The sequence below is a fragment of the Diadema setosum genome, chromosome 8 (assembly GCF_964275005.1).
Source record: "Diadema setosum chromosome 8, eeDiaSeto1, whole genome shotgun sequence".
In the NCBI taxonomy this organism is placed as follows: Eukaryota; Metazoa; Echinodermata; class Echinoidea; order Diadematoida; family Diadematidae; genus Diadema; species Diadema setosum.
Genome location: NC_092692.1, coordinates 18,061,954 through 18,087,291, shown reverse-complemented (window position 1 = coordinate 18,087,291; position 25,338 = coordinate 18,061,954). Strand labels below are relative to the sequence as shown.

The following is a 25,338-nucleotide window of genomic DNA, read 5'->3' as shown; positions in this document are numbered from 1 at the left end:
ATGCAAAAATACTCGCATGCTTTTCTTTTCATGCTAGCTTCTGGTGGTGCGAAATGCACGAAAATTTCCGCACCACGAAAAATCCCTCTTTTACAGTACCGGTAGTTTAGAATCCTGAATCAGAGGATGGCAACACACATCTCCCTATAGCAAAGCAAATCAGTTCTCTGTCCAGCACCATGCATGCAGTAAACAGGTTATTATATAGTGTTTGGAGTACTTCTTACCTGTTTTTGGCTGAATCAAGGTCAAGGGTCAATCTTGTTAATTTCCTCTTGTTGGTGGATATTTGTGGAAGATCGTTCTGTTCAAAGCAAACAACAAAAAGAAATACAAAACAGAATTAGCCAATGTCAATGATTTCTAAAGTTGGATTCTCAAGCATTTACATTTGTATGTACCTAAGATCTCTTTTACACATATATTAACCATTCTATAATCTATTTCACAGTTAATCAAAGCATAGAATTAAAGTAATGGTGATAATCTTTCTTCCAGTTCATGAAATGGTACCATATCTACACTAGATCAGACGGATTCTAATCCTAGGGGTGGAATTAAAATCAAGTCCCCAGTATTCAGCAGCTTATAGACCACAGAGGGTTTGAACAAAGCACAAAAACAAACACACTGCATGTGAGTCAATTAGAAACCAAATTTTCTGGTTGCTAGTAGACCACCATAAACTTGTACATGCCACTGTAAAACCATTTTGTTTCAGACATGATACAACAAACCCTCTGTCCTGCTGTCTAGTATTGTGCAGAATACAGTACCCCTTGTTTTGAAGTGGAGAAACACGTCGTAACCTATGAGAACATTTTTTTTTTTATGGTTTCTGTTTTGCCTCATGTTCAGGGTGTTACGGTGAGACAAAAATGTGAATACTTCAGAATGGTACACTGTGCAGTAAACAGATAAGGCTTGTAAATGCCTCGACATTAACAGTTATCTCTTCTGGAAGAAGCAGCAGGTACTGCCACATTCCTTTCCTCTCATAGGATGACTGGTTTAATCCCCGACTTTTAAAGACCAAAAATATCCCTTGCCTTGCACTATAGACTACTGAGTACACTGAATATTTCACGAGGTTTTTATTTTCGCGAATTTCGCAAGTCAGTTGCTAAACACGAAATTAAAGACACACGAAAATATTGACTCTGATCCCGATGTGGATGTGACATACGCATGTACATTTCTCCGTTCAGTAAAGGACTCCACAATCGTGAATTTAACTACTCGCAAAATTGTCAGGAATTCCCGATTCGCGAAAAATTAAGACTCGCGAAATATATGGTGCATACAGCTTTACTGTAAATACAGGGATGGGAAATACAAGTTTGCACTGAATATCACTATTTGGCATTCTTGGACTTATGGATTGATTGTGGCACAGTCTGGGCAGCATATGTATAGAATGAAGACATTTAATTGCTCAGATAATAATGACATGACCTGTAGTATGTTCATAAAACATATCTCCTTGTTCTACATTTCTATCAACCTTTTCTGCCATAGGTTTGCAATCATATTCCTCCAACTCTTTGCAGCATACACTCATTATATTAGTCCCTGTCTCCTTCCTGACTGCAGAGTTCCTAAATCAAAGTACACCTTATACAATATATATACAACATACATGTATATGGATAGACAAAGTTTCGACAACATTTGAGACCACTTTTCTGTGTCTGTACACACACGAATATTTAAATGTCGTTTGAATGTCTATCATATATTGAAGCAAAGATTTTGAGCATCTTTCTGAATGATATCATATCATATGCATCCATTTGGCGTGAAAAGTCTTACAGCGGTAAAATCGGTGAGGTTTACTCAGTGTGTGCTGAACTGACCTGGTATGACTTTCATTAAAAAAAATAAACAAATAAACTATTAAATGAATACATGCAGACATCATAAAACATAGTATAAAAAGCTTTCTCCAGCATTCATACATAGCATGACTATTCAAAGAAAAACAAACAAAACAAAAACAAAAACAAAAACAAAAACAAAAACAAAAACAAAAACAAAAACAAAACAAAACAAAACAAAAACAAAACAAAACAAAACAAACAAGTATCCTCTTCTATTTGTTAGCTTCTTCTACATCATTTCCACAAAACAGGGCCAGTGGTTAACTAAGAACTTGCATTCGTGTGACTGCCCAGATCCTGTGCACTATGTCTTTAGAGCATTCTCTTATTGAATCTCTACTACCCATCCTTTGTATTCATATTTTTCCATTACTCAATACATAGTCACATAAAAACACCCAAAGCCAGGCACTCTGTTGCTTGAAGGTTGGGTTATGTTTTATCGTATACCTTCCAACCCTCTTTCATTTGGACTGTGTATTTAATATCTCCAGTGTCAATTTCTGGGTTTATCACCTGCCTATCTTTCATGTACAAAAAAAAAAAAAGAAAGGAAAAAGATGAAAAAGTATGTCTTTCATCGCGCATGAAATACAAAAGTAAGCTGGCATCAAACCGATATCAAAATACAGCATTGAAGAGGCATGTTTGTTTGGATATTTGATTTCAAAACATTCAGTCTTTTGTTCACCGGGACCAAGGTCCTTCATCACCCATCTATGTTTGCACAGAATTCAGTAAAGATGAGACTCATTCACATTCTTTCATACAAATATCAAAGTAGGTGGTCCTTTTTGTATCGTAACACAAAATGCATTATTCAATTGATAGCCTTGATAAGAAATTTAGGTCAAAAGGTCTACATATGATTCTCACAACAATGAATTCCCTTTATGCATGATGACTTCACACATACCTTTTTTTTTTAATAGATCTTTTTTTTTGTCACCTGTAATTAATTTTTGTCGATATTTGCGAATATGGGTTTACTAGAACTAAGCACATGATTAAGTGTGATATGAAATGCACTATAAAAAAAGAAAGAAAATGTTGTACTCATTGCAGGACTGACTCTTGTTCTATCAAGCAAATATCATTGAAAGAATCCCCAAAGAGTTTGGCAAGACCCTTGTATTTTGGATGAAATAAACCCCCTAAAAAAGGATGTTAATCACATTAAACAGCTGTTACTCATTACTTCTGTCTCCAGAGACAATGAAAATATACACTGAATTAATAAAGTTAGATTATTTTGTTAATACCTTGCCTTGAAAAAAAAATCATCAAATGAAATTTCATCACCATGGCAACGCCGCCAGAGGATCATCATTATTCCCTCTCTTGTCTATTTTGGTCGCAAAATTGTCTGATGGCTCGAGGCCTGGAAATACCTCTTGGGAGGGAATAGTTTACAGACTTTGGAAGGCATGGCAGTCAGACATTGTTTGTTGAAATATTAAACTCAAAACCTTAATTCCAAACACACAGGGTTTTTTTTTTTTTTTTAATGTATGAGGAAAAATAGCACTGCGACAAATATATTACATCTGATGAATATGATATTTGATTAATGACACAATTGCTTCAACTGAAATTTTTTGAAAAGTATTTTAAGTATCTGCTGTTGACATATTTAATGTGCATCTTCACATGCTTTTTTATTGCTATCAAGATTCATTTTTTGAATTCAATTTCTTGAATACAATTATCTTGGTCTACATTCACTTTAATGTCTGTTTCAAAAACACTTTGGGCCAATTTTTTACTTTAAATTGATGGACCTGCCTGTCTTTCGACTTAGGTAATTAGAGAAATTTTGTAAGAGAATAAATATTGGACAATTGATTTGCATGTTACCTGACACAAACACATAGCCATATGAAATCTGTATGTATTAATTAATTCTATTAGAATAGAATGTTCTAATGTATTGAGAAACACGTAAATGAGATATTAATGGTGAGAAATAATTTTTCGATTGACACACATTTCTTCAGCAAATGAGAACAGACGGAGAGAGCCTATTTCCACAAAATTCACTCATTTATAATGGAATAACTTCATATTTCTGGGTACTAATTCTACAGATTATTGTTGCTTTCTGAACCCATTTGAGGACAAGGTGACATGCATTTCCCATAGACACTTGCAGGAGTATACTCGGGACTAGACATCAATGGGCTTGAATGGACTTTGAATATCTGCCACAAGTTGGTGAAGAAATATACTGTACACATGGTAAAGAAAGAAGTAATTTTGCAGGAGAGTTGTTGTGTCTCATGAATGTCTCAATCAACTTCAATTATATTACCTAATCATTAGGCACGGTCAGACTGCCAAAAGATCGCAAAGTTTAAGATCGAGATCTTTAAGATCTCAAAGTTTTGCCAGTGTGACTGCAACTTCCCGCCAAACTTCTGACTACAACAAGGGATTTTTTTCCATCACCCCTGCCAAACTTCTCTATCTGTTTGCGGGCAATGTCTCCAAAGCGCGAGGCCATTGTCATGTACAGATGTGCATTGTTACGTCACAATCACTAGCCGTTGAACGGCGCGCTCTTTCTTCTTTCTTGTGCGCGCATACCAATGACCTAAACTTCGCGATCCTAATCCTCGCGATCTTTTGCCAGTCTGACTGCGCCTATTCTGAATGCACTCAAATACAGTATTTTTTTAATGTAATATTCTATTTTATACATAATATCACTATGCTATGAATGATGAAAATGCTTTGAGCCTAATGGAATAGGCATATTGGGAGCTCCAAGTATCTCATTATGTGTGTGAATGCATGTTTGCAAATTACTAATTGAGCGAACTCCTTGACAGGAGACTAGTATAGGAGGAGGAGGAGGAGGAGGACCACATAACACACAGTCCACTTCCTGCCTTCCCTACTTCCTTTTCCTACCTACTGTCAGGCATACACCATGGCATCGAGAGGATCACACAATGTGGCCGCTTTGAGACAAATTAGGTATCAGTATATAACCATACCATGTATGAATAGATTAATGGTGCTTTGACAAGATAGCAGCCAAAACACAGCGACGCTCCACCTTGACACCACAGTGGTATTCCTTCATAAAGACTACTGGGCCTGACTTGCGATTATAGCAAAACGGCATTTAAGATCATATTAACATGCGTAAAAGTGTCACTCTTACACAATATGAACGCTTTGCCCCCTGTGTGGATATCCCTATATCCTCATAGTGTTGGCAAAGAGGGCAGGTTACCTTAATCAACTCACACGGTGAATGTCCCAAGCCTACGTACACAACATATCAATATGAGTCCATTCAGGACACGATCAACTGTCTCACATTCATTTTATGAAATTAATATCCTAAAGTGAGAGGATACCATTTGCCTTTGAAAGCAAAAGCGCCTGCTATCAAAACAAATTTGTAGTCTTGTACACCAATTGCACTCATTGGGCTAATGAGTAATAACAACAACAACAACAATTGTCATAATTGCCAGCTTTGGTTGTTGTTTCATATGTCTATTCACATTGAGGACACTGATTGTGTACTGGAGCACCAACAAGCAAGAGTTATTCACTATTCAATGAATGCTATACTGATAACATACAAAGTTACTTGGCTCACATTAACAACATAATCCACAAGTACCTGGTAAGCCGATGTCATCTTTCAACACATAACCAATCAAAGATTACAAAATTGTAATTCCCTTTCCTTCAAACAACATGTGGTCAAGTCGAGTATGAAGTGGGCATCACTTTATGGCAAAATTCTAACAAAGGCATGTATGCAAAAAAAAAAAAAATTGTAAGTCACCTTAGTCCCACATGATTAAATCCATGTTGTAACTTTTCAGAATATATAATCTTTCCCATGTTTGTTTGTTTAATTCTTTGTTTGTTCATTTGTTTGATATATAACCAGGAATTAATATTTGCATATATTCAACCATTCAGAACAATATTTAGCTCTGGATTCTGTTGAACTCATATGCCATGTGGACATAAACAAGGTGCTGACAGTAATCGACTTTGAAGGAATTAATGATGGTCGCACGTGTCCAATATCTGTACGTCTCCTGCTGGAACACTTGACTGATTGCAACGCCAGCTTGCCACGTGAATTCCATTATCATGACATACCACGCCGTACAATCTTGGCCATATTACAAATCACCTACCTGGCTAAATATGCTCTTACAAGCAATGCAGATAACTAACCTGCTCTCTCCCTCTCTCTACTGTATCGAGGAAGTAAAAGTATGTCAATTTATCCAGAAAATTATCGAGGAAGAAGGATGTATATCGCATTATATACGGTAGACAGTCTCCTTCTGCTTCAATCCTTTGACAAATATCTATTACCTTTTTAACCCATACCGGGCCAACGCACCTGTGTACACAAACACCCAAGTGGCCCAGCACCGTTCGCGCACACACGCCAACAAAAAGACAACTCTCCAAACAATCGCTCTTCATTAGCAAGCAATGAAAAAAACATAGACAAGTTATATATCATTTGAAAGAGGAAAAGTCGTAGTACTCAGCGGAAGTGAATGCTTCATTCATATGTCATTTTATCCACTACGGGATATTCCGTATGTGGCCCCTGCCGCGTTTGGACGAACTACGGAATATCCCATAGATGGCCCGATATGGGTTAAAAGTAATTTTACAAAAGAATGATATATTGCATGCCTACTGGTTGCCTATTTTGCATTTCCTCAACCTCAAACACGAGTTGTGATTATAACACAATTTAATATCAAAAGCAATAGTGAAATCACAGTGAAACAACAATGATTACCACTACCACTACTACTACTGATAATAATAATAATAATAATAATAATAATAATAATAATAATAATAATAATAATAATAATAATAATAATAATAATAATAATAATAATAATAATAATTAAAAGAAGAACAAGAAGAAACAAAATAAAAATAACAAAAATGTCAAATGCTAACAGAAGTATCGTCATCTGTGTAAACACTGCTTTTCAAGAAGACTCATCCATAATTTTCACCACTGCACTGCCATGTACTCACTTTCACTGTTCCATTTCAAGAGGGGTATAATTACGCAGGACACAGTTGGTTTGACATCTTTATATAAAATACACAAATGTATGCACTGGGCAGGATTTGAACTCCGGACCTATCTGTAAAGAGTCAAAAACCTTGTGTGCACTTGCTTTACCACAGTGCTACCACAGGTTTGGTGGCCATGAACGAGGGTTTGGGGTCGGTGCACTTTGGAGTGCTGGTAGTCTTACCTCCAGGACTGTGTTGAATGGAATGAGGATGAGGTTTTCTAGACCCATTTCGTGGCTGGTCATCTCGGCGGCGATATTGGCGCAGGCCTCCGACGTCTTCTCCAGCATGCCCCTGGGGGTGAAAGAACCCAAACATTATAAAAAATGAGGTGCATTAACATTTACAGTGAAATACAGCAGTAATACATGATGTGAATGCAAACACATATCAAACCATGCAATACGCTTGCAAAATACCTTGGTTTTTAAGGTGGTAATTCAAATTTGGAATGAAAAACTCTCACCAGGTTTTGTGCCATGACATGTTCTTGTTTGCAAACAAAGAACACAAAACTTGATTTTTAAGTGTGGTTAATCTAATGGCTACTTTCTACAGCCTCTTCCATTTTGCTGAGAAACACCAAAAGAATCATCAAGCTAGACAAACGGCTTGCTTCATTTATCCTCTCCTTTGAATGTTTGTTAAGAACAATTATGATATAAACAATAACAATCGACAATGATTATATACCGCATAACACAATATATCAGTGTGAGTGTATATGCCCCTATGCACTTTAAAGGGTGTGTACAGTTCTGGTCGAGGTGAGGATTTAGCTTTTAATGTTTTGCGAGATATTCAGAAACCACTCTATGAGATGTCAAAGTGCATGCAATTCTAAGGGGTATCAAAAGTTTATTTGATGAAAATCCGTTTTGAAATGGCTGAGATATCCAAAAACAAGGTGAAACAAAGAGATCCTAATAAAGTTGTGGCATGTCGCCTTTTATTATTAGCATTTTTTTTTTGATATCTCAGCCATTTGAAAACCAATTTTCATCAAATAAACATTGACTCCTTCTTGAAATTACATGCTCTTTCATATTTCATAGGAGGTTTCTCATTATCTCACTTAGGAATGTTCAAAACATGAATCCCCACCTCAACCAGTACTGTACAGTCCCTTTAAGAAAAGGAAAGACTTTAAATTGAATATAACTACAGTTGCTATCACAATGGTACCAAGTTTCATGTTTGTTAAGACTGTAAAAACATGCATTTCAAGGTGGTTCTGAATTTATTGCTGTTGGTATTTTGTCTTAAACTGTGGGATAGATTATTCTACAAAGTAAACACATTATATGAAAATGTTTGTTCTCCATAAAATTTGGTTCTTCTATTTGGAGTAATAGAAAAAAATATAGATGATTTGTTGTCTTTGCACTGAGCTCATATCCTGATCTTTGTAATCACTGAAGGCTTGTAATGGCCAGAGAGTTGCCGCCTCTGGTTGTCAAAAGGAAGTGATATAATCACAAATATAGCTCCCATCATTGTCATGATGTATTAGTACTGGGCTTTCTGGATTTAAAATAATAATGATAATAATAATAATTCTAACTATTATGAAGATAAAAGAAGACAACACAAGTGTAACTTTACACACTTGCCGTTCAGGTTGAAACCTCAACAAGTAATGTGTGAGAGTGATTATGAAATATAATAACATTAAAACAAAATAATACCAATTTAAAGCAACACTCTTTACCTTTTTAAAACAAAATAATACCAATTTAAAGCAACACTCTTTACCTTTTTCTCACTCAAGTAACCATGTACAAATTGTAGCTGGGAATATTGTGAATGTCGGCCCCAAACTGTAATATTTCTCTGGTGCATTCACAGGTCATAAATAATGTCTACCTCCACATATCATATCAACTTACAAACAACACCACATACAATATTTCCTGGTACACTCGCCGCAAAGCAACTTACATTAATTGAAAACGTCCTTGCTGTGTAATTTGGCTTGGAATCATTGATTTTTATTATGCAATAAATGGGAGGGGGCGGAACGAGCTACAGAAGAGAGAGATAGATAGATAGATAGATAGGGAATAGAAAGAGAAGACTGTGAATGACAGATGAAATCAAGAGAGAGCAAAATAGGAAAGGAAAAAAGATGGAGAGATAGCTGGACAAGAATAGAAGGGAAGAAGAGAAAAAATACAAAAAGATATATTTATTGGAAGAGAGATGGCTGGAGCATGAGATGGAGAAGGGGGGGGGGGGGAATGGACACAGACAGAGAGAGAGAGAGAGAGAGAGAAAACCCTGTGACATATGTCAGGGCCAGCCCAGTTGACACCAGAAGTATTGATCACCATTGTTCCTGGGACTGCATACATCCAGAGACACCAGTCAGTATCGCTCACTCTTGTTTTTCCAGCTGGTATCCAAGCCATGTGTCTATGTATGTGTATGTGCGTATGTGTGTGTGTATGTGCCCAAATGTGTGAATGTGTGTGTGTGTGTGTGCGTACATGTGTGCATACATGTGCGTGTGTATGTGTGAGTGTGTTAAGGTCATTGGACTGGAGAAACAGTCATGGGATACCAGGAATAGAGAGGCACGCTGCTAATTGGGCTATTGTTGGAGAGTCAGCGAACAGGCCATGGTCTACATGTCACTGGAATGACTGTGGCATCCATACTCAAGTTCACAGCATAACCCAAATGCCAAACACCATGCGAATACTGGAACAGCACATGTTCCGTTAATCTGAACCTGTGCAAACAATCGTTTACTGCGTATACAGAACGCACAAATGCACAAACCACTGTCAGACGGTGGTACAGGTCGACAGCTAATAAGGAGGGGGGAAAAAGGCATTATGACCTACACGTATAATATCTCATTCTCTCACTTTCCTAACCACAAGTCAATCTGTGATGATGTACGTGATGAATTATTCCAATAGTCTCTACATTACTACCATAGCCTCCATACAAGTCTCTCACACAATTTAGCAAAAAAGACATACTTTTCTTTTTACAAAGACTAACACTCAGCACAATGCCTTTGAAATGCCTTTTTGGCCTTAATTTATAATGTGCACTTTTTTTCGCCCTTGATTTCCAGCGGGATAATATAATGCATATTAAAGAAGATAGAAGGAATATAAACAGACTTAACAACATTTCTTTCTGAGAATGCTGCATTAAACTTTGATCCCTATCTGGTATCATTAAAAAGCAATATCTCGTCTCTATCCAAGTCATAAATATACAATATTACTAGAACTGTTTTATCACAAATCAAATAACCTGATGGGAGATATGAGATCCATGTGATGATGCATATCTACTAAAATAGCGTGCACCAAGTATCTGTCATATGATCCAGGGGTCGGTGTGTTTACAATGAACCACTTAAGAGTGATTAGCAGCACGCGGTGTAAACACTGCTAGGTGATCCAGGCTAGGACTCTGGTATTCACACTGTAAAAAAAAAAACAAAAGAAAAAAAAAAGTGATCCCATTCACATTTGAAAAATAAGAGCAAGAAAGCTCAGTGGAAACCCTCCCTCCTAGGATTAATGTATTCCAACTTACCCAAATAAGGTTGATTCTCCGAGAGATGCGCTCATTTCACTCATACTTTGAGATAAGATGGAATGAGGAAGCTTTTTCTGCAGAGAGAGGAAAAAAAGTTGGCATATAATAATAATAATAATAAAGTACATTTATAATGCGTCGTATCATTTATCATTACTGATACTCTCGGTGCATGAGAGCCTGTAAGACACGTGCTGTGTACACATGAACAACAAATGGTACAACCCTGCCAACCCAATCCATATCCAATATTACATAAAGAAATTAACCCAAACTACAATTGAACAAATACATTTGAGGAGAGTCAACACTTGAACACATCAACACTTGACCATTCACAGCAATTCAACAACAAATTCAAATTTCATTCATACCTGCATGATAAACACTATTCTTGAGACAATATACTAGTAAAGCTTGCCCAAGGCTTGCCTGACATGCCATCAACTAGTGCACACCATCTAGAATAATAATGAAATTAATCTCAGGAAGACGTGTCTTGAGTGCCTTGTTACTCAGACCTTAGGATAAAACAATATAAAACAAATATTGATATCTTGACAAAACTGCCCTACAAGAGCTCAGAGTTGCCATGATCTGGATTAGGTCAGGAAAATATTTGAACTGAGAAATCAAAATGGATCTTATTGTTTTTGCCATTCTAGGATAACTCTTGCTGGATCTTTCCAGCTTAATTTTTCACACAATCCACGTAACATGAAAAGCACTGTGTGACTGTGTGGACTGCGCATCAATAAAGTTTGTATTTAACTATTAAACTCAGGATAACTTTGCTTACGAAATATTCAAAACATGTCATCCGTACAATTTGAAAAGAAAGTATTGATTTCCACCTGAATTATTGAATATTGCAAGGTGCTCTGTACGCCATGACAGTAATATCACACTTTTTATTACCACTGAGCCAGAGAAACAGAATTAATGTCTGATTTCAGATGTTAACAGAAATTCTAGCATTTTATCTGAAATTGTGATTTCAGTAAATTTTCTTGTCCAATTTATTTAATTCAAGAGTGGTTATTTTGGAAGAGACTGCATATATATATAGGTCTCATAAAGACAACTGAATGCACTATCTCAATGTAGAATCAGCACAAATGAAGTTCAATCACCCTTAGACATCAGTCTTTCTGATTCCTAAAGTACATCTCAAAATACAGTTTCAAGAGCAAAATTATACAGTACATCTGAAAGCAAAAGCTTTTGACAGTTCTATAATGCATTCAAATCTAAATTACAAATAAATGGAACATCTCGACTAAGCTTGCCTTATTCCTACAAAGCATAATGCAGGAAGAATTCAAACTTGTCAAGGACAACACTAAATGTTCAGTGCCATGAGAGATGAAAATTTTACAAAAGGGAGAAAGAAAGCTAGCACCACAAGTCATTCCTTTCTAATGTTCTTACCGTTCTCTTCTCCACATCTGTGCCTGACCCGATGAGGCAGGCCGACAACTTGGTGGTGATGTTCTTGCACGCATACTTGATGTGCTCAGTTCTCTTCTCACACTGGAGGAAGACAACAATAGACCAAATATTAGCTGGGCAATTCCGCGGTTAGTAACGTTACATTTGAACAAATTTAGATATTTGTTTTTACCACTAAATTACCATTTATTCACTTCAAGTCAAAATTATGTCAAAAACATGTTCATCCTTCCCAGGTTTATGATACAGAAAAGAATGAACACAATCCAAGAAATATTAGAATTGCTATAGCAACTTAAAGGGCTGGTTAGTAACGTTACGAAAAAAGGACATGACAAAAAAATCAATGTCTTGTAACAAAAAGTGTGCAAAAATTCAAGTTACTTCAAACAAAGTGTTGCATTAATTTCAATTATTGCATCATGGCAAATGTTCATGCAAATTTTTTTAGCAGTTCGACCAATAATTTTTTAGCTAGACCTCCAAAAGCATGGTTAGTAACGTTACGGTTAGTAATGTTACATTTGTCCGGAGTAATTCCGCAGGTCATTTCACCCTTTTGTAATTGACAAAATGTCACATGACTTCTGGAGTATTTAAATGTATTCCTCTTTTACCCTTTAGCAAAACTTTGAGGAAAAAATTTCAAAGGAACCCACTGTAATTTGCATTTAAGTGAATTTCAGCATCCCCAGTCCCACATGTACATTTTAAATGATGGTTTTAGATCTCACAAAATCAATGAATACGAAAAATAAAATCTACTGAATTTGAAAGACCCTAATGATTGGTGAACATCCATGGCATTAGTTGATACCTAGATTAAAGGGTAAGATAAAGAGGCACATTTCTTTTATCCATGTCATGTCCACCTAACTGCGGAATTGCCCAGCTGAGTTGGAAAAGTATAAACCTTTTCATGGAGGATGGAAGAAATGTCACAGGGAGAACAACATTTTTAAAACTGCACAAAGTCATAGTTATCTCTACACAACTCACAATTGTAATATTGAAAGCAAGTCTCCATTCTAACCCCTAAATTACAAACAGTTTGAATTGGTTGATTCTTGTTTTTGTCATTCATCAAATGGCGTCAGCTTGTAAGTTTTAGTGTTTTACCAAAATCTGCCTAAATGATGTAAATTGACCACTGCTGACTCCTCATCACTGACCAATATGACTTACCCAACTTGTACAATAACTCTGCTTAACAAGTCTACTTGAACATTATAAATCCTATCAGATGTTTTTGTACTTGTCTTCAAAAAAGCCCACCGAAATCAATATCTGCAGCATGATGTACATTGGCTCATGAACATGTTTACTTTTATTCCAGAAACTACCAAATCACTATCCTATTAAAGGTGTTTCTGTTTTTGTTTTTTTGTTTTTTGACTGGGAAGGTTTCTGTGGGTCAAAATGAAATGTTTACAAAACAAAGTCTCTGCCCACTTTGCTGTTCTACAAAAATCATTGCAGCCACCTCAAGTCAACTGTTGGTTGGCTTCTTTCTACATCGTATGAAGACACCCTTGTGATACATAGTTATACATGTATGTACATGTACATACATCCACACTTCTGTCAATATGATCACTAAATCTGAACTGAGACAGGTAAGGATATTTTCGAACAGAATCAATGGCTCTCACAAAATTGTTGTGAAACAATATTGCTATTACATGACATTGGTTGCAAGAACACATTGTGTAACAAGAGGAAACAGAGGAGGATATTATCAGAATACAGTTTCTGGAATATAACTAGGCACACCCTAGCACAATGCTTCCACTCAGTAAACACTGTTAGTCAAGCATAGATATTTAAAGCTCAGTTGAGCATTTGCTCCCCTACATGCATAGTTCTTAAGATCTTATATAATACCCCTCCTTATATAATACACCAAGATGAAAGGGGGAAACCCTACTCAATCGGTGCATAAAAGAAAGGGGGAATTCCCCAACACCAGTGAGCCAGAATGTGTCTTTGTCCCGCTGTTAATTATTGGATTCATTTTCTTTTCTTTTCACTTCTGGAAAATCTTAAACATTAACACTTACAAGAAGAAAATATTTCCTGATCCAGCCTGCATTGATTTTCCCATAATACAGAGCACACCTTTGCATACATTGTAGTACTCTTTTTTTTTCTCCCCTTGGTATTTTATGATACCAAATAAAAAAGGGAAACCCAACACCATTCCTGAACACGGAAGGAGCAATTCTCACTTGAAAGGAAAATACCTTCTTACCTGTAATAATTCATCATTCAGTACTTCTGTCTTCTCAGCCCTGTTTTAACAACAAAATGAAATAGAAAGAGAAACTGAAGTCACCAGAATGCAAACATGTCCGGCATTCAAAGATTGAACTAACAGTTACTCCAAAATTGCTTCCTGTGAAGTAAAAGAGACCAAGCTTCATACTTTCAAATTCAAATGAAAACTTTCTTAAACATACCCACCAAACAGGATTTAAATCCAGACTTATACTATGAACATACACACAGGAAAAAAAAAAGTGTGTACCTGGGAACATACATCAACCCAAGTTTTGACTGATGACATGAAAAAGGAATTTTTTGATAAGTGGTAATCATGCTAAGATTTTAACATACAGGTGAAATAAAATGAAATTATTTTTTTTGATTTAAATATTGTAAGTAAATCAATGACAAATTCTGATTCAAGTGTTTCCTGTGCCTATAGGATATCAGCTATGATGGAATATTTCTTGCCACTAGGCAATGTTATATGCTCCCAGATAAATTGTATAGATCAGGAAAAAAAAAAGGGGGGAATAAAGAAAGCAAGTAAGGATATCAGGGACTACAACTGCATCTATGCCCTACTGCTGGATGTCATGAGGAAGTTTTGATCCAAAATTCAACTGCTTCAATTATACCACACAATGTCATTTCATGCAAAGTCATGAAGGTGAAAAAAAAAAAAGATAGGAGAGTAAAGGAAATGAATTTCATGTTGTACCATAGTATCTTGTTGGAGCCTGACACAGACCAACATCAGGCTTCTCGTAGTCTTGAACCCAGGAAGTTAAGAACCTAAAATATTACATGTGGCTTGGAGAATAGGGTGACCCTTTGGAGATTGAGCCTTCTCAGTTGAGGAGACATGCTTGGGGAATTCAGTTCATTATTCACTCCCTAGAAATTTTGTAATCCCTCAAGAAATTTCTGTACCTGCAATGTACCCTCACAATGCCACATGTTCATTCAATATTTTTCTTTTTCACCTAAAAATTACTTTAGTGAACAATAGATCAAAACTGTTCGACCACAATTTTGAAGTTTGTTTTTGTTGTTTATTTTTTAGTACATGTAAACCCTGCCCCTGCTAAGAGAAACCATAACACATGGTTTGTTTTCAAACTGCTTGTAACGTAAAATCTTATGAATGTACAGTGGACTCCCTTTATAAAGAAGTCCTCGGGACAGGCAGTTTTCTTTCATTATATCAAAATTTCGTTATAACCGAACAAATAGACAATAAAAATACAGAGATTGGATATTGTTCCGGCCCGAATTTTTAACTTCGTTGTAACCGGAATTTTGTTACAACCATGTTCGTTATAACGGGAGTGCACTGTATTCAAATCTATGGATATATTTCTGATAGTCAAGTTTAACACAACAACACGAAGTCACATATCGTGGACGGAATCTGTGACCCTGCATTCACCTATGGAATCAAGATCCCTCCATCTCGGAGGCTGGCTGGCAACCAAGGGCAACGTTAATACCTCTAACAGTTCTATGCATTGTCCAGATGGACCAAATGATTGTCAATTATCTTGATGATTCCCTCTCAGTGCATTCATCACCCACTTTTGTCTTTCTTGTTTCCACTGAGAAAGTCCATTTCTGAAGAGACAGTACGAAGTATATCCCTAGAAGCATCTGACATCATATAAATCTACTTTAATATTTTCATCAGATGATATTGCCTTGCTGACTGAGGAAAAACAAAGAAATTTGCAAAGACCTTGCATGCTTAGATGTTACAACAATTATCTGGGTAGAAGGGACTAATGATATCATGTGTCGATGGCAGGTAAGAGGACAGAAATCGGATTATCCAAATTTTGTTACCATATGCGTACAGAAAGGTCACTGTGAAGTTCATTAATGCTGTTTACATGATATGCCCTTTAACTTCACCTAATATTAAGGTACTAGCTTCCCCTGATCATTATTGAAACCTCCAGCTCATTTGACATTTATTATACTTTACAAATCACACACGTGCTGTGAAAGTTGTAACAGTTGGAATAGGAAGAAGAAATGCCTGGTTCCTTGTGTGGGACAAAATGTCAAACTTACTTGATCCTCTGCTTGCTTGATCTCCAAAAAATAGAATGAGTAATTTTACTTGACATTGCTCAGTATTCATCTTTAAATTACAGTTGAACCTCTCGTATCCGGACAAGTCGGGACCGGGGCTCATCCGGATAAGGGATTTGGCCGGATATGGGAAACTCAATGCTTTATACATGTACATATACATACACATGTACTGATGTACTGTAGCCCATTGTAGTACCACATGTAGTAATGTGTATACTGCAACCTTTTCATTGTTACACTCAGTAACAGACCCCAAAATAGAGGTTTGTGTTTGCAAGAATGAAATCATTTTCTTTTATAAATTCTTGGGATGATTTACCTAAATAATTATTAAGAAATGTATCAAGTAGTAATTCATGTGTGCTTGTGTAGGAGTTCTCATGGAGTTGGAATCCCCCTTTCCTCCCGTAATTATAATAAAAAAAAAAAAATCACGGCGAGATTGCGTCTGTATAATAGAGAGATCCGGATAAAGGGAGGCCGGATAATAGAGGTTCAACTGTACTATCACATCATTGCTTGCACAGCCTCAGTTTCATCAGATGGCGTTATAAGAAATAGGGGAACAATGTATGTAGTCTATTAAACTTGACTTTATTGCTTGGGTTGCTATCCTCTTGAACCCTTGGCTGTTACTAATTCATCAACTTTGTATTGTTCCTTACTTTTGTAAGAAGCCAAATAAAAAAAGGAGAGAATATCAATATATGACAACACATGTCTCAAAACATACCGGTACTTAATTCTCTGATGCCATAAATATCAGAAATATTAAAGGACAAGTTCACCTTCATTAACATAAGGATTGAGAGAATGCAGCAATATTAGAACACATCATTGAAAGTTTGAGGAAAATCGGACAATCCGTTCAAAAGTTATGAATTTTTGAAGTTTTTGTGCAGTCACCGCTGGATGAGAAGACTACTGCAGTGTATGATGTCACATGCGTACAACAATATAAGGAAAATATAAAGAGAATTTCACAAAATTTCATCTTTTGAAAAAAGTACTCATTCCCTTGACAAGTTACTGACATATGTTATGGGTAATATTATTCCCATTGCCTTTAGAAAGAGGCAAGTCGAGTGCTCTTTTATTATGCGAAAAAAGTGAAAATAATATTTATGTTGAATTTTCTTTACATTTTCTTTATACTGTTGTACTCATATGACATCACAAGCTTTAGTAGTCTCCTCATCCAGCGGTTCCAACACAAAAAATTTTAAAAATTCATAACGTTTGCATCGATTGTCCAATTTTCCTCAAACTTTCACTGATGTGTTCTACTAATATTGCTGCATTCTCTCAATCCTTATGTTAATGAAGGTGAACTTGTCCTTTAAACATGGGATGGATGCCACCTTGGTCGATGTAAACATTGTATGTATGGCGACAAAGTGCTGATTTTTTCATAAATATCAAATCATGACTGGAAACCAGAAAGTGCATTTGTCTGAAGATCACTCTATTGTGAAAGGTTTGAGAGGTTTCACATAGGGCAGAAAAACTTGTCTGTAATCATGTTTCTGAAAACGTGTTTCCAGTATATACATGGTGTTCAGAAACACTGGCCTTAAGTAGTCAATTACTACAAACTGAATGTAACATTCCAACAGTACAGCAGTTACATCGCAAACTCCTTTAATTGCCTGTCAATCACATCTGTGACTTGATACCCTTGCATGCAAGAATTGATACGTTTTAGTAACATCATGGAGGAAATGATACCAGGACATATAAGCCAATGACCACCTCCACTTTGAGTATAATAATACAGTACTTATAGGGCGAATATCACTACCGTAGTGTCTCTATGCGCTTTAAGGGAGAGGGATGAAAATGAAGAAAAAAAAATGTACTGTACAATGTATGCACCATAGATGCAAACCAACACTCATTCATAATACTTTTTAAACAGAAATATCTTGAGAACAGTTTTGAACTTTAAAACTGTGGAAGCTTCCTTTATATAACACGGAACAGTGTTCCACAGCGTGTGAGCAGCATGAGCAAAAGATCGCTCGCCATAAAACTTAGTTGTGATAACAGGACATTGGAGAAGATTTTTCTGAGCCGATCTGAGATTACCAGAGGGAGTGTACCTTACCAAGGACTCACTAAGTATAGGTGGGTTTCATAAACTATTCAAACTCTATGTGCAAATCAAGAACCAAACATAATTTGAGGAATATGTTTCAGATAAACATGATTCAACTTTGCTTGCACACGTATTGCTGTTACTCGAGAAGCTTAAAACATTATTTATGCTTTAAGCACGTCTACAAAAGAGTTCATGGCCAATCTGAAACGGCTCTTACTTTAGGTCAGTCTACATTAGTAACAGTGGTTTGATAAAAGCTGCATGTCTGAATTCATAAGTGCATCGACTGGTGTACATATCGCTCTCCAACAAGTTGGAAGCCACTTCACTTCCTTGATATGAAGTTAACAGAAAAAAAAAAGTGGACAAGTTCAAGAGAAAGATCTTCCTGGTATACTAAGTTAGTCTATATCATCCTTACAATCAGACTCATGGGGAACAGCAAAGCTTATTGCAGGCAAGCCGAAGATACTCAGTCAGTACATAAGCTAGCTCTCTAGGATGTGAGCACACAGTTACTTCCTCTGTAGAATAAAAAAAAACAAAACAACACAAACACACACACACACACACACACACACACACAACAACAACAACCACTGATCAAAGTAAAAGTCAATTGAAAAGTCTGGTGAGCAGATTTGATGGAAAATATTCACGAGGAAGATATTCAAGCCAGCAATATCGAGGCTGTTTTCATGTTGTTGTGAATTGTCAACCTCCTTAAAGGATAAGTTCACCTTCATAAACATAAGGATTGAGAGAATGTAGCAATATTAGCAGAACACATCATTGAAAGTTTGAGGAAAATCGGACAATCCGTTCAAAAGTTATAAATTTTTGAAGTTTTAATGCAGTAACCACTGGATGAGAAGACTACTGCATTGTATGAATAACTTACACTCGTAGATGTCACATGCGTACAACAATATAAGGAAAATATAAAGAGAATTTCACAAAATTTCATCTTTTGAAAAAAGTACACATTCCCTCGACTCGTTACCGACATATGTTAGGGGTAATATCATTCCCCCTGCCTTTAGAAAGAGGCAAGTCGAGTGCTCTTTTATTATGCGAAAAAAGTGAAAATATGTTGAATTTTCTTTACATTTTCTTTATACTGTTGTACGCATATGACTCACAAGCTGTAGTAGTCTCCTCATCCAGCGGTTCCAACACAAAAATTTTAAAAATTCATAACTTTTGCATCGATTGTCCAATTTTCCTCAAACTTTCACTGATGTGTTCTACTAATATTGCTGCATTCTCTCAATCCTTTAATATGTTTATGAAGGTGAACTTGTCCTTTAACCCATAGGCCAGGTCCATCAGCTGCCATCAAGACAAACTTTATTGTACTGTAGATTACTTTTACATTTTAGCATCTGGACTGTATTGTAGGAAATGGCTACATGTAGTAGTAGAAACTTCTTAAGGTACCTTGGCACCAGGTATAAGATTTTTGTCTTCACGCCACATACAACAGATATCATCCAATCATATCCACATCATACACTGTCAAACATAACAAAATATGTAAATGCAACTTTGAATGTTTGAGGTGCAACATGTAGCACACCAAGGAATGTTGGGGAATACAAGACTTTTACTGTTACTCCATATATGGGCTTTATGCCATTACCCTACTTGGAAATGGAAAAAGAAGGAAGTCCAGTAAAGTCCCATCAACTTTCACTATACCGCACAGGTTTATCTCATAGAGAAAGTTGTTCTGAATAGATATGATGGAAATTATAAAAGACAAAGAGAGACATATTTCTGGCAATGTGAAAGTACAGTGACTCAAGAAAAAACATTCAATCTTGTGCATTACTGTAGGTGATCAATCACATGTTCCTAATTACTTGACAGGAAGAAGTATCGCACAAGTTCTGAACCTCAAATACTCCACCTAAACCACTGTCTTTGTAGAGGACTGCTAAAAAGTTCATCGACCATACATCTTTGTCACTGCCCAAGACAGGCCCAAGAGAAATATGCAGTAATTAAATGGCCTTTACTCCTGAAGGAGGAACTGTCCTTTTAGACTTTTCATGGCAGGAACCCATACTGTGTCACTGCCTTTACTTGGAAAAAATTAAATCTGACGACAAACAATAGACAATTATCCTTAAAACATAAACAAACTGCAACAGTTCTTAGATTAAAGAAAGATAAAAAAAAAAAACATGATTTATGAAATGCATGTTAGAATAACAAACCATCTACCTGTAATATGGCCTGTTATTACAACAACAACAACAATGCCTCATGCAATTTTTGAAGTTACAACAAAATGGCATTCTTCAACGGAAACTGTGGAAGAGATATTCCTCAATTTGGGTTTCATCCAATCAAAAATTACCCCAAATAAAAGATAGTGGGTGGGGGGGGGGGGGGCAATTCTTCTTCCTATGGCATCAGACTTTCCCTGAAAATTGCATCAATCATGTGAGCTGCATTGGCAATTACTGAAGTCATAGATTGGTCACATGAGTCAACATGGCGCTATCTACAAGTCGGCGGCAATGACATACAGTAGTTAAAGGGGCTGTACAGTACTGGTTGAGGTGGGGATTCATGTTTTGAACATTCCTAAGAGAGATAATGAGGAACCCCTTATGAAATATGAAAGGACATGTAATTCTAAGAAGAATTCAACGTTTAATTGATGAAATTGGTTTTCAAATAGTTGAGATATCAAAAAAAGTGATAATAATAAAAGACTACAGGCCACGCCTTTTATTAGGATCTCTTTGTTTCACCTTGTTTTTGGATATCTCAGCTATTTCAAAACCGATTTTCATCAAATAAACTTCTGATACCCCTAAGAATTACATGCTCTCTGACATCTCAAAGAGTGGTTTCTGAATATCTTGCAAAACGTTAAAAGCTAAATCCTCACCTTGACCAGAACTGTACACACCCTTTAAACATAGGATCACCGCCAGCAGTACTGAAGCCAAGATGACAGAGTCCATAGTCTTACATTACAGAGCCTTGCCTAAGTGCCATGAATGAATACATTTGTTTCAACATTACCACGCACAGGAGCCAAGAAAATGACATCATCTCGCGATCCAATACTGACGAAATTCTAGAGAAGCTCTGTTCGGCAAATTCACCCCACCCACAACCATTACGAAATCGCACACCTCCCTGTAGAATCAGAAGTGGCTCTGTGACATATGAATTACATCCTTGATCAAACTGTCTGCGAGATTTTTGACAGAGAATGAATTTCACTTCCTGATTTCTGATCAATTCATTGTGAAATACACCTTGTGCAGACACTGAAAAATATCCAACATTGATAATAAACAACTTCTATTTCTTGGACAAGTTTGAATTTGAATCACGATATCTGATGTCAAAATAAGTTACAACAAGAATATGCTTGCCTCAGTATACTGAATGAAGTCACTTTCAGTTCGGAAACATCCGCAATGCTTGAATAGCAAATGATAGCTAATCTACTTGTCATGGCTTATGATGCTGGACATGTGCAACAAGGGCTACATTAGGGTACTTTGTGTGGATGAAAGGCTGCAAGCAACATGAATTTCTTGTGTTTTTTGCGGATTTTTTTTTTCCTCTCGCAAAATGGCCCTGATGAGTCAGTCAAGACGAAGAAATGGCAGCTAGAATCTGAATCCCTCAGCAAACCTGGAAACAGACGATTTAATGAGGTTTCCATTTCGGGTATGGCCCGAGGGCCCTGCGGGATGATGGAATTGCGATCAAGTATTTTCCGAGAGGGGTTCCCTCTGCCCGACAGTCAATAGCGATGTCATTCAACCGGTCCCTTTTCTTCTACCTTTCCTCTGTATCACCCCTCTGCATTCACCTGCCCCTCTCTACATTATCAGCACCCCTTCTACCATCTTGTCTAACTCTTCCCCCTCTTCTGATTACCCCTGTTTGATTCCACATAAACCTGAACATCACTCTGTGGTTTTATCATCTGTATCCCTCTATGGATGCCATTCTTGTATTTTCATCTAAAGCCAGTTTGTAGTTCCACTTTGCGCATGAGTAAAAAAAAAAAAAAAAAAAAGGCTATATGAATACTAAATAGGCATTCGGTTTTTGAATTCACAGAGATAAGCATCTGTGATACAATGATTATTCATGTGATCCTTATAAATGGTGCTTGCCATTGCACATTCACCAGACAACAAGCCTAGTATTTGGCAATGTTAATACAAAAAGTATGATAATGTTTTCAATGCCTAAAATGAAATGGATGATTCCCCAAGAGTAAATTGACGGGTAACTCTTTTCACCTGGTCTACAACCCATCTACCATAATAATGTTCATTCTTTGTTTGGACGTGAATTTCATATATTGTCACATCATACAAGGTTACCAAAATGCATCACTTTGGCAATGAGTTTAGTGCCCAGCCAAGTGAGAAAAAAGGAAGGTCATTTGTCCAAATGTGCACATGAGGTAATTAGTAATATTACAAACTATATTATAATCTCCCTCATCATTTTTATATTTTCGCTCCTCCTCCTGCTCCTCCTCCTCCTCTAGGTACCTCTTGGTCATTTACCTTCCTCCATCACATGTATTTCCTTCTTCCTTTCATTCATCAAACCATCAACAGCAGCATCATCACTCTCAATATATATATCCATCTCTTCTCTCTTCTGTAGTTCAATTCCAGCATTAAAGGTATTGTTTGCCATTGGCAGCAGTGATTTAAAAAATGCTCGAGTTATCACATTTGATGCCTGTGTGTAGGTTAGTTGTATCACAAAACATCCTACCATAATATAAAAATTTTGCAATAAAGTCTAAAATATAAGGAGATATCACCGTTTTCTCAATAAACCATAACTGCAGATGGTTTCAAATAATTTTATCATAATATATGGTAACTAAATAGCCGTTCACACTTTGTATATTCAGCAATACTTTATACATTTATTATACTGTTGGTTGTTTCTATCACTAACTCACATTTTAGAACTATTTTGGAGCATTAAAGCTGGGTTTTTGTTTCATCTGCAAATGGTAAATAATGCCTTTGTAGCCTAATACGACGTGTAAACACTCTACACACTGTCTCTGAAAGAATATTAAGGTTTGCTTCTTTCCTAATTCCCCTTTTTTCAAGAAGTTCTGTGACTTTTTAGCTGACACTCGCTGTATTGTATGTACAGTATGACCGAATACTTGAAGTGCCCCCGAACTGTACAATTTTGAGCTGGCGGTTATCATCGCAGTGTTGTAAATATTCAACAGTTTGAGCCTGAAGTGGTATATACTGTAAAGCACGGATTCAAGGGGATATAAAGATGGATAATAGGCCAGATCTGGATGCTGTAATCATCAATAAGTTCTGTGACTTTTTAGCTGACACTTGGTTTATCGTCAGCCAATGATTACAGCATCTACATGTGTACAAGAAGCAAAAGAAATTACATATTAGAAAATGATAATCCTATATTTTTCACTGTCTGTGGCAGTCATGACATGCTACCCCCTCCTCCCTCTTTCTCCCTCCCCCCCCCCCCCCCCCCCAACACCTGTCACAGAGTAACCACCAAAGACCCTGTTTGGGTCCCGGCTCCTCTAACAAAGTACAAGATATCCTACGTGATATTTGATATCTATTGCTTGTAATGACACACTTAACTTAATGGGTCTCAAAGTCATAATACCAGTATATCAAAGAAGGAAACTCTTAGCTTGCATGGACAACAAACTGTCCGACAAGTATCCAAAGTTCATTTGACACTCCAAGTTACTTGAGCTGTATCATAGTCTTTTGACATTTCCACTTGGTGTCTAGCTCTGCGTTACACTACACACCAACTGTAGCTACATCCGACTCGATGGAGGTTTCATGACCACCCATACACCAATTTGGGCAAATCATGGGAGAAATAGCTCTTGGTTAAAATGCTCTGCACTGTTTCTGTGAAACTTGGAACTCCAGCATCTAAGGAGTGTAATGTGAAACAAAAATGTGTTTCCTCCACTACAGAGTGCCATAAGGAAACAAATATATGAAAGTAATAAATACTGTACAACTGCAATCAATCTTGTCAGAATAAGGTAAGTACTTGGCATAATACCAGCACGTGTCATGACAACTGAAAAAAAAAAACAACAACTGGGGGGGGGGGGGACATCTTTAGAGACCAATTCAGTATCTTGTTCAGATTTACTTCAGAAAACAGCCAGTAAATAAAGTAAAGAGCAAACATAAAAATGACAGAAGTTTCAGTGGCATCTGATTTGAAACATTTAAGACAGAGCTGAAATTCAAAAGTTTCTCCTAATTTCATCAATTACTAAAGGGATCGTATAGTTTTGGCTGAGACCTAATTTCATGATTCTAACATTTTTTGGTGAGATAATGAGAAACCTCTTATGAAATATTAAAGAGCATGTACAATTTTGTAATTCCTTCAGGAATTCAACGTTTATTTGATGAAAATTGGTTTTGAAATGGCTGAGATATCCAAAAAAGAGCGATTCTAATATAGTATGGGACCCACATTTCATTACAATCACTTTGTTTTACTTTGTTTTTGGATGTTTCAGTCATTCCAAACCTGATTTTCATCAAATAAACTTTGAATTCCTCTTAAAATGGTATGTTTTGTACTACAATGTATATCATAAGTGTTTTCTTGATATCTTGCAAAAAATTCTCATCTCCACCAATACTGTACCATCCCTTCAAAGTCAAGACACAATTAAATAGCAATGGTCTCCAATAACCTCTGAACCACTCACCATTCAATATATGGATTCATCTTTCAACATTATAAGAGCAGTTGAAAACCTAGCCAAGCAGTTGTAATTTACACTTTTATGTGCTGCATGAATAGTTAAAAAAAATATTATCACCTTCAATTGATTGA

The 25,338-nt window shown here is 36.5% G+C and overlaps 1 protein-coding gene across 1 annotated transcript in view; it reads right to left on the bottom strand.

Annotated features, from left to right (window-relative positions):
* Positions 1-25,338, bottom strand: part of LOC140231611 (rho GTPase-activating protein 17-like) — an 89,541-nt gene that overhangs the window by 48,960 nt on the left and 15,243 nt on the right. Inside the window, exons 2-6 of the mRNA XM_072311761.1 lie at positions 14,242-14,281; positions 11,970-12,071; positions 10,536-10,612; positions 7,157-7,268; positions 228-304 (exon numbers count right to left, since the gene is read on the bottom strand). Coding sequence (XP_072167862.1) covers positions 228-304; positions 7,157-7,268; positions 10,536-10,612; positions 11,970-12,071; positions 14,242-14,281 — 408 coding nt within the window. The remainder of the gene's footprint in view (positions 1-227; positions 305-7,156; positions 7,269-10,535; positions 10,613-11,969; positions 12,072-14,241; positions 14,282-25,338) is intronic.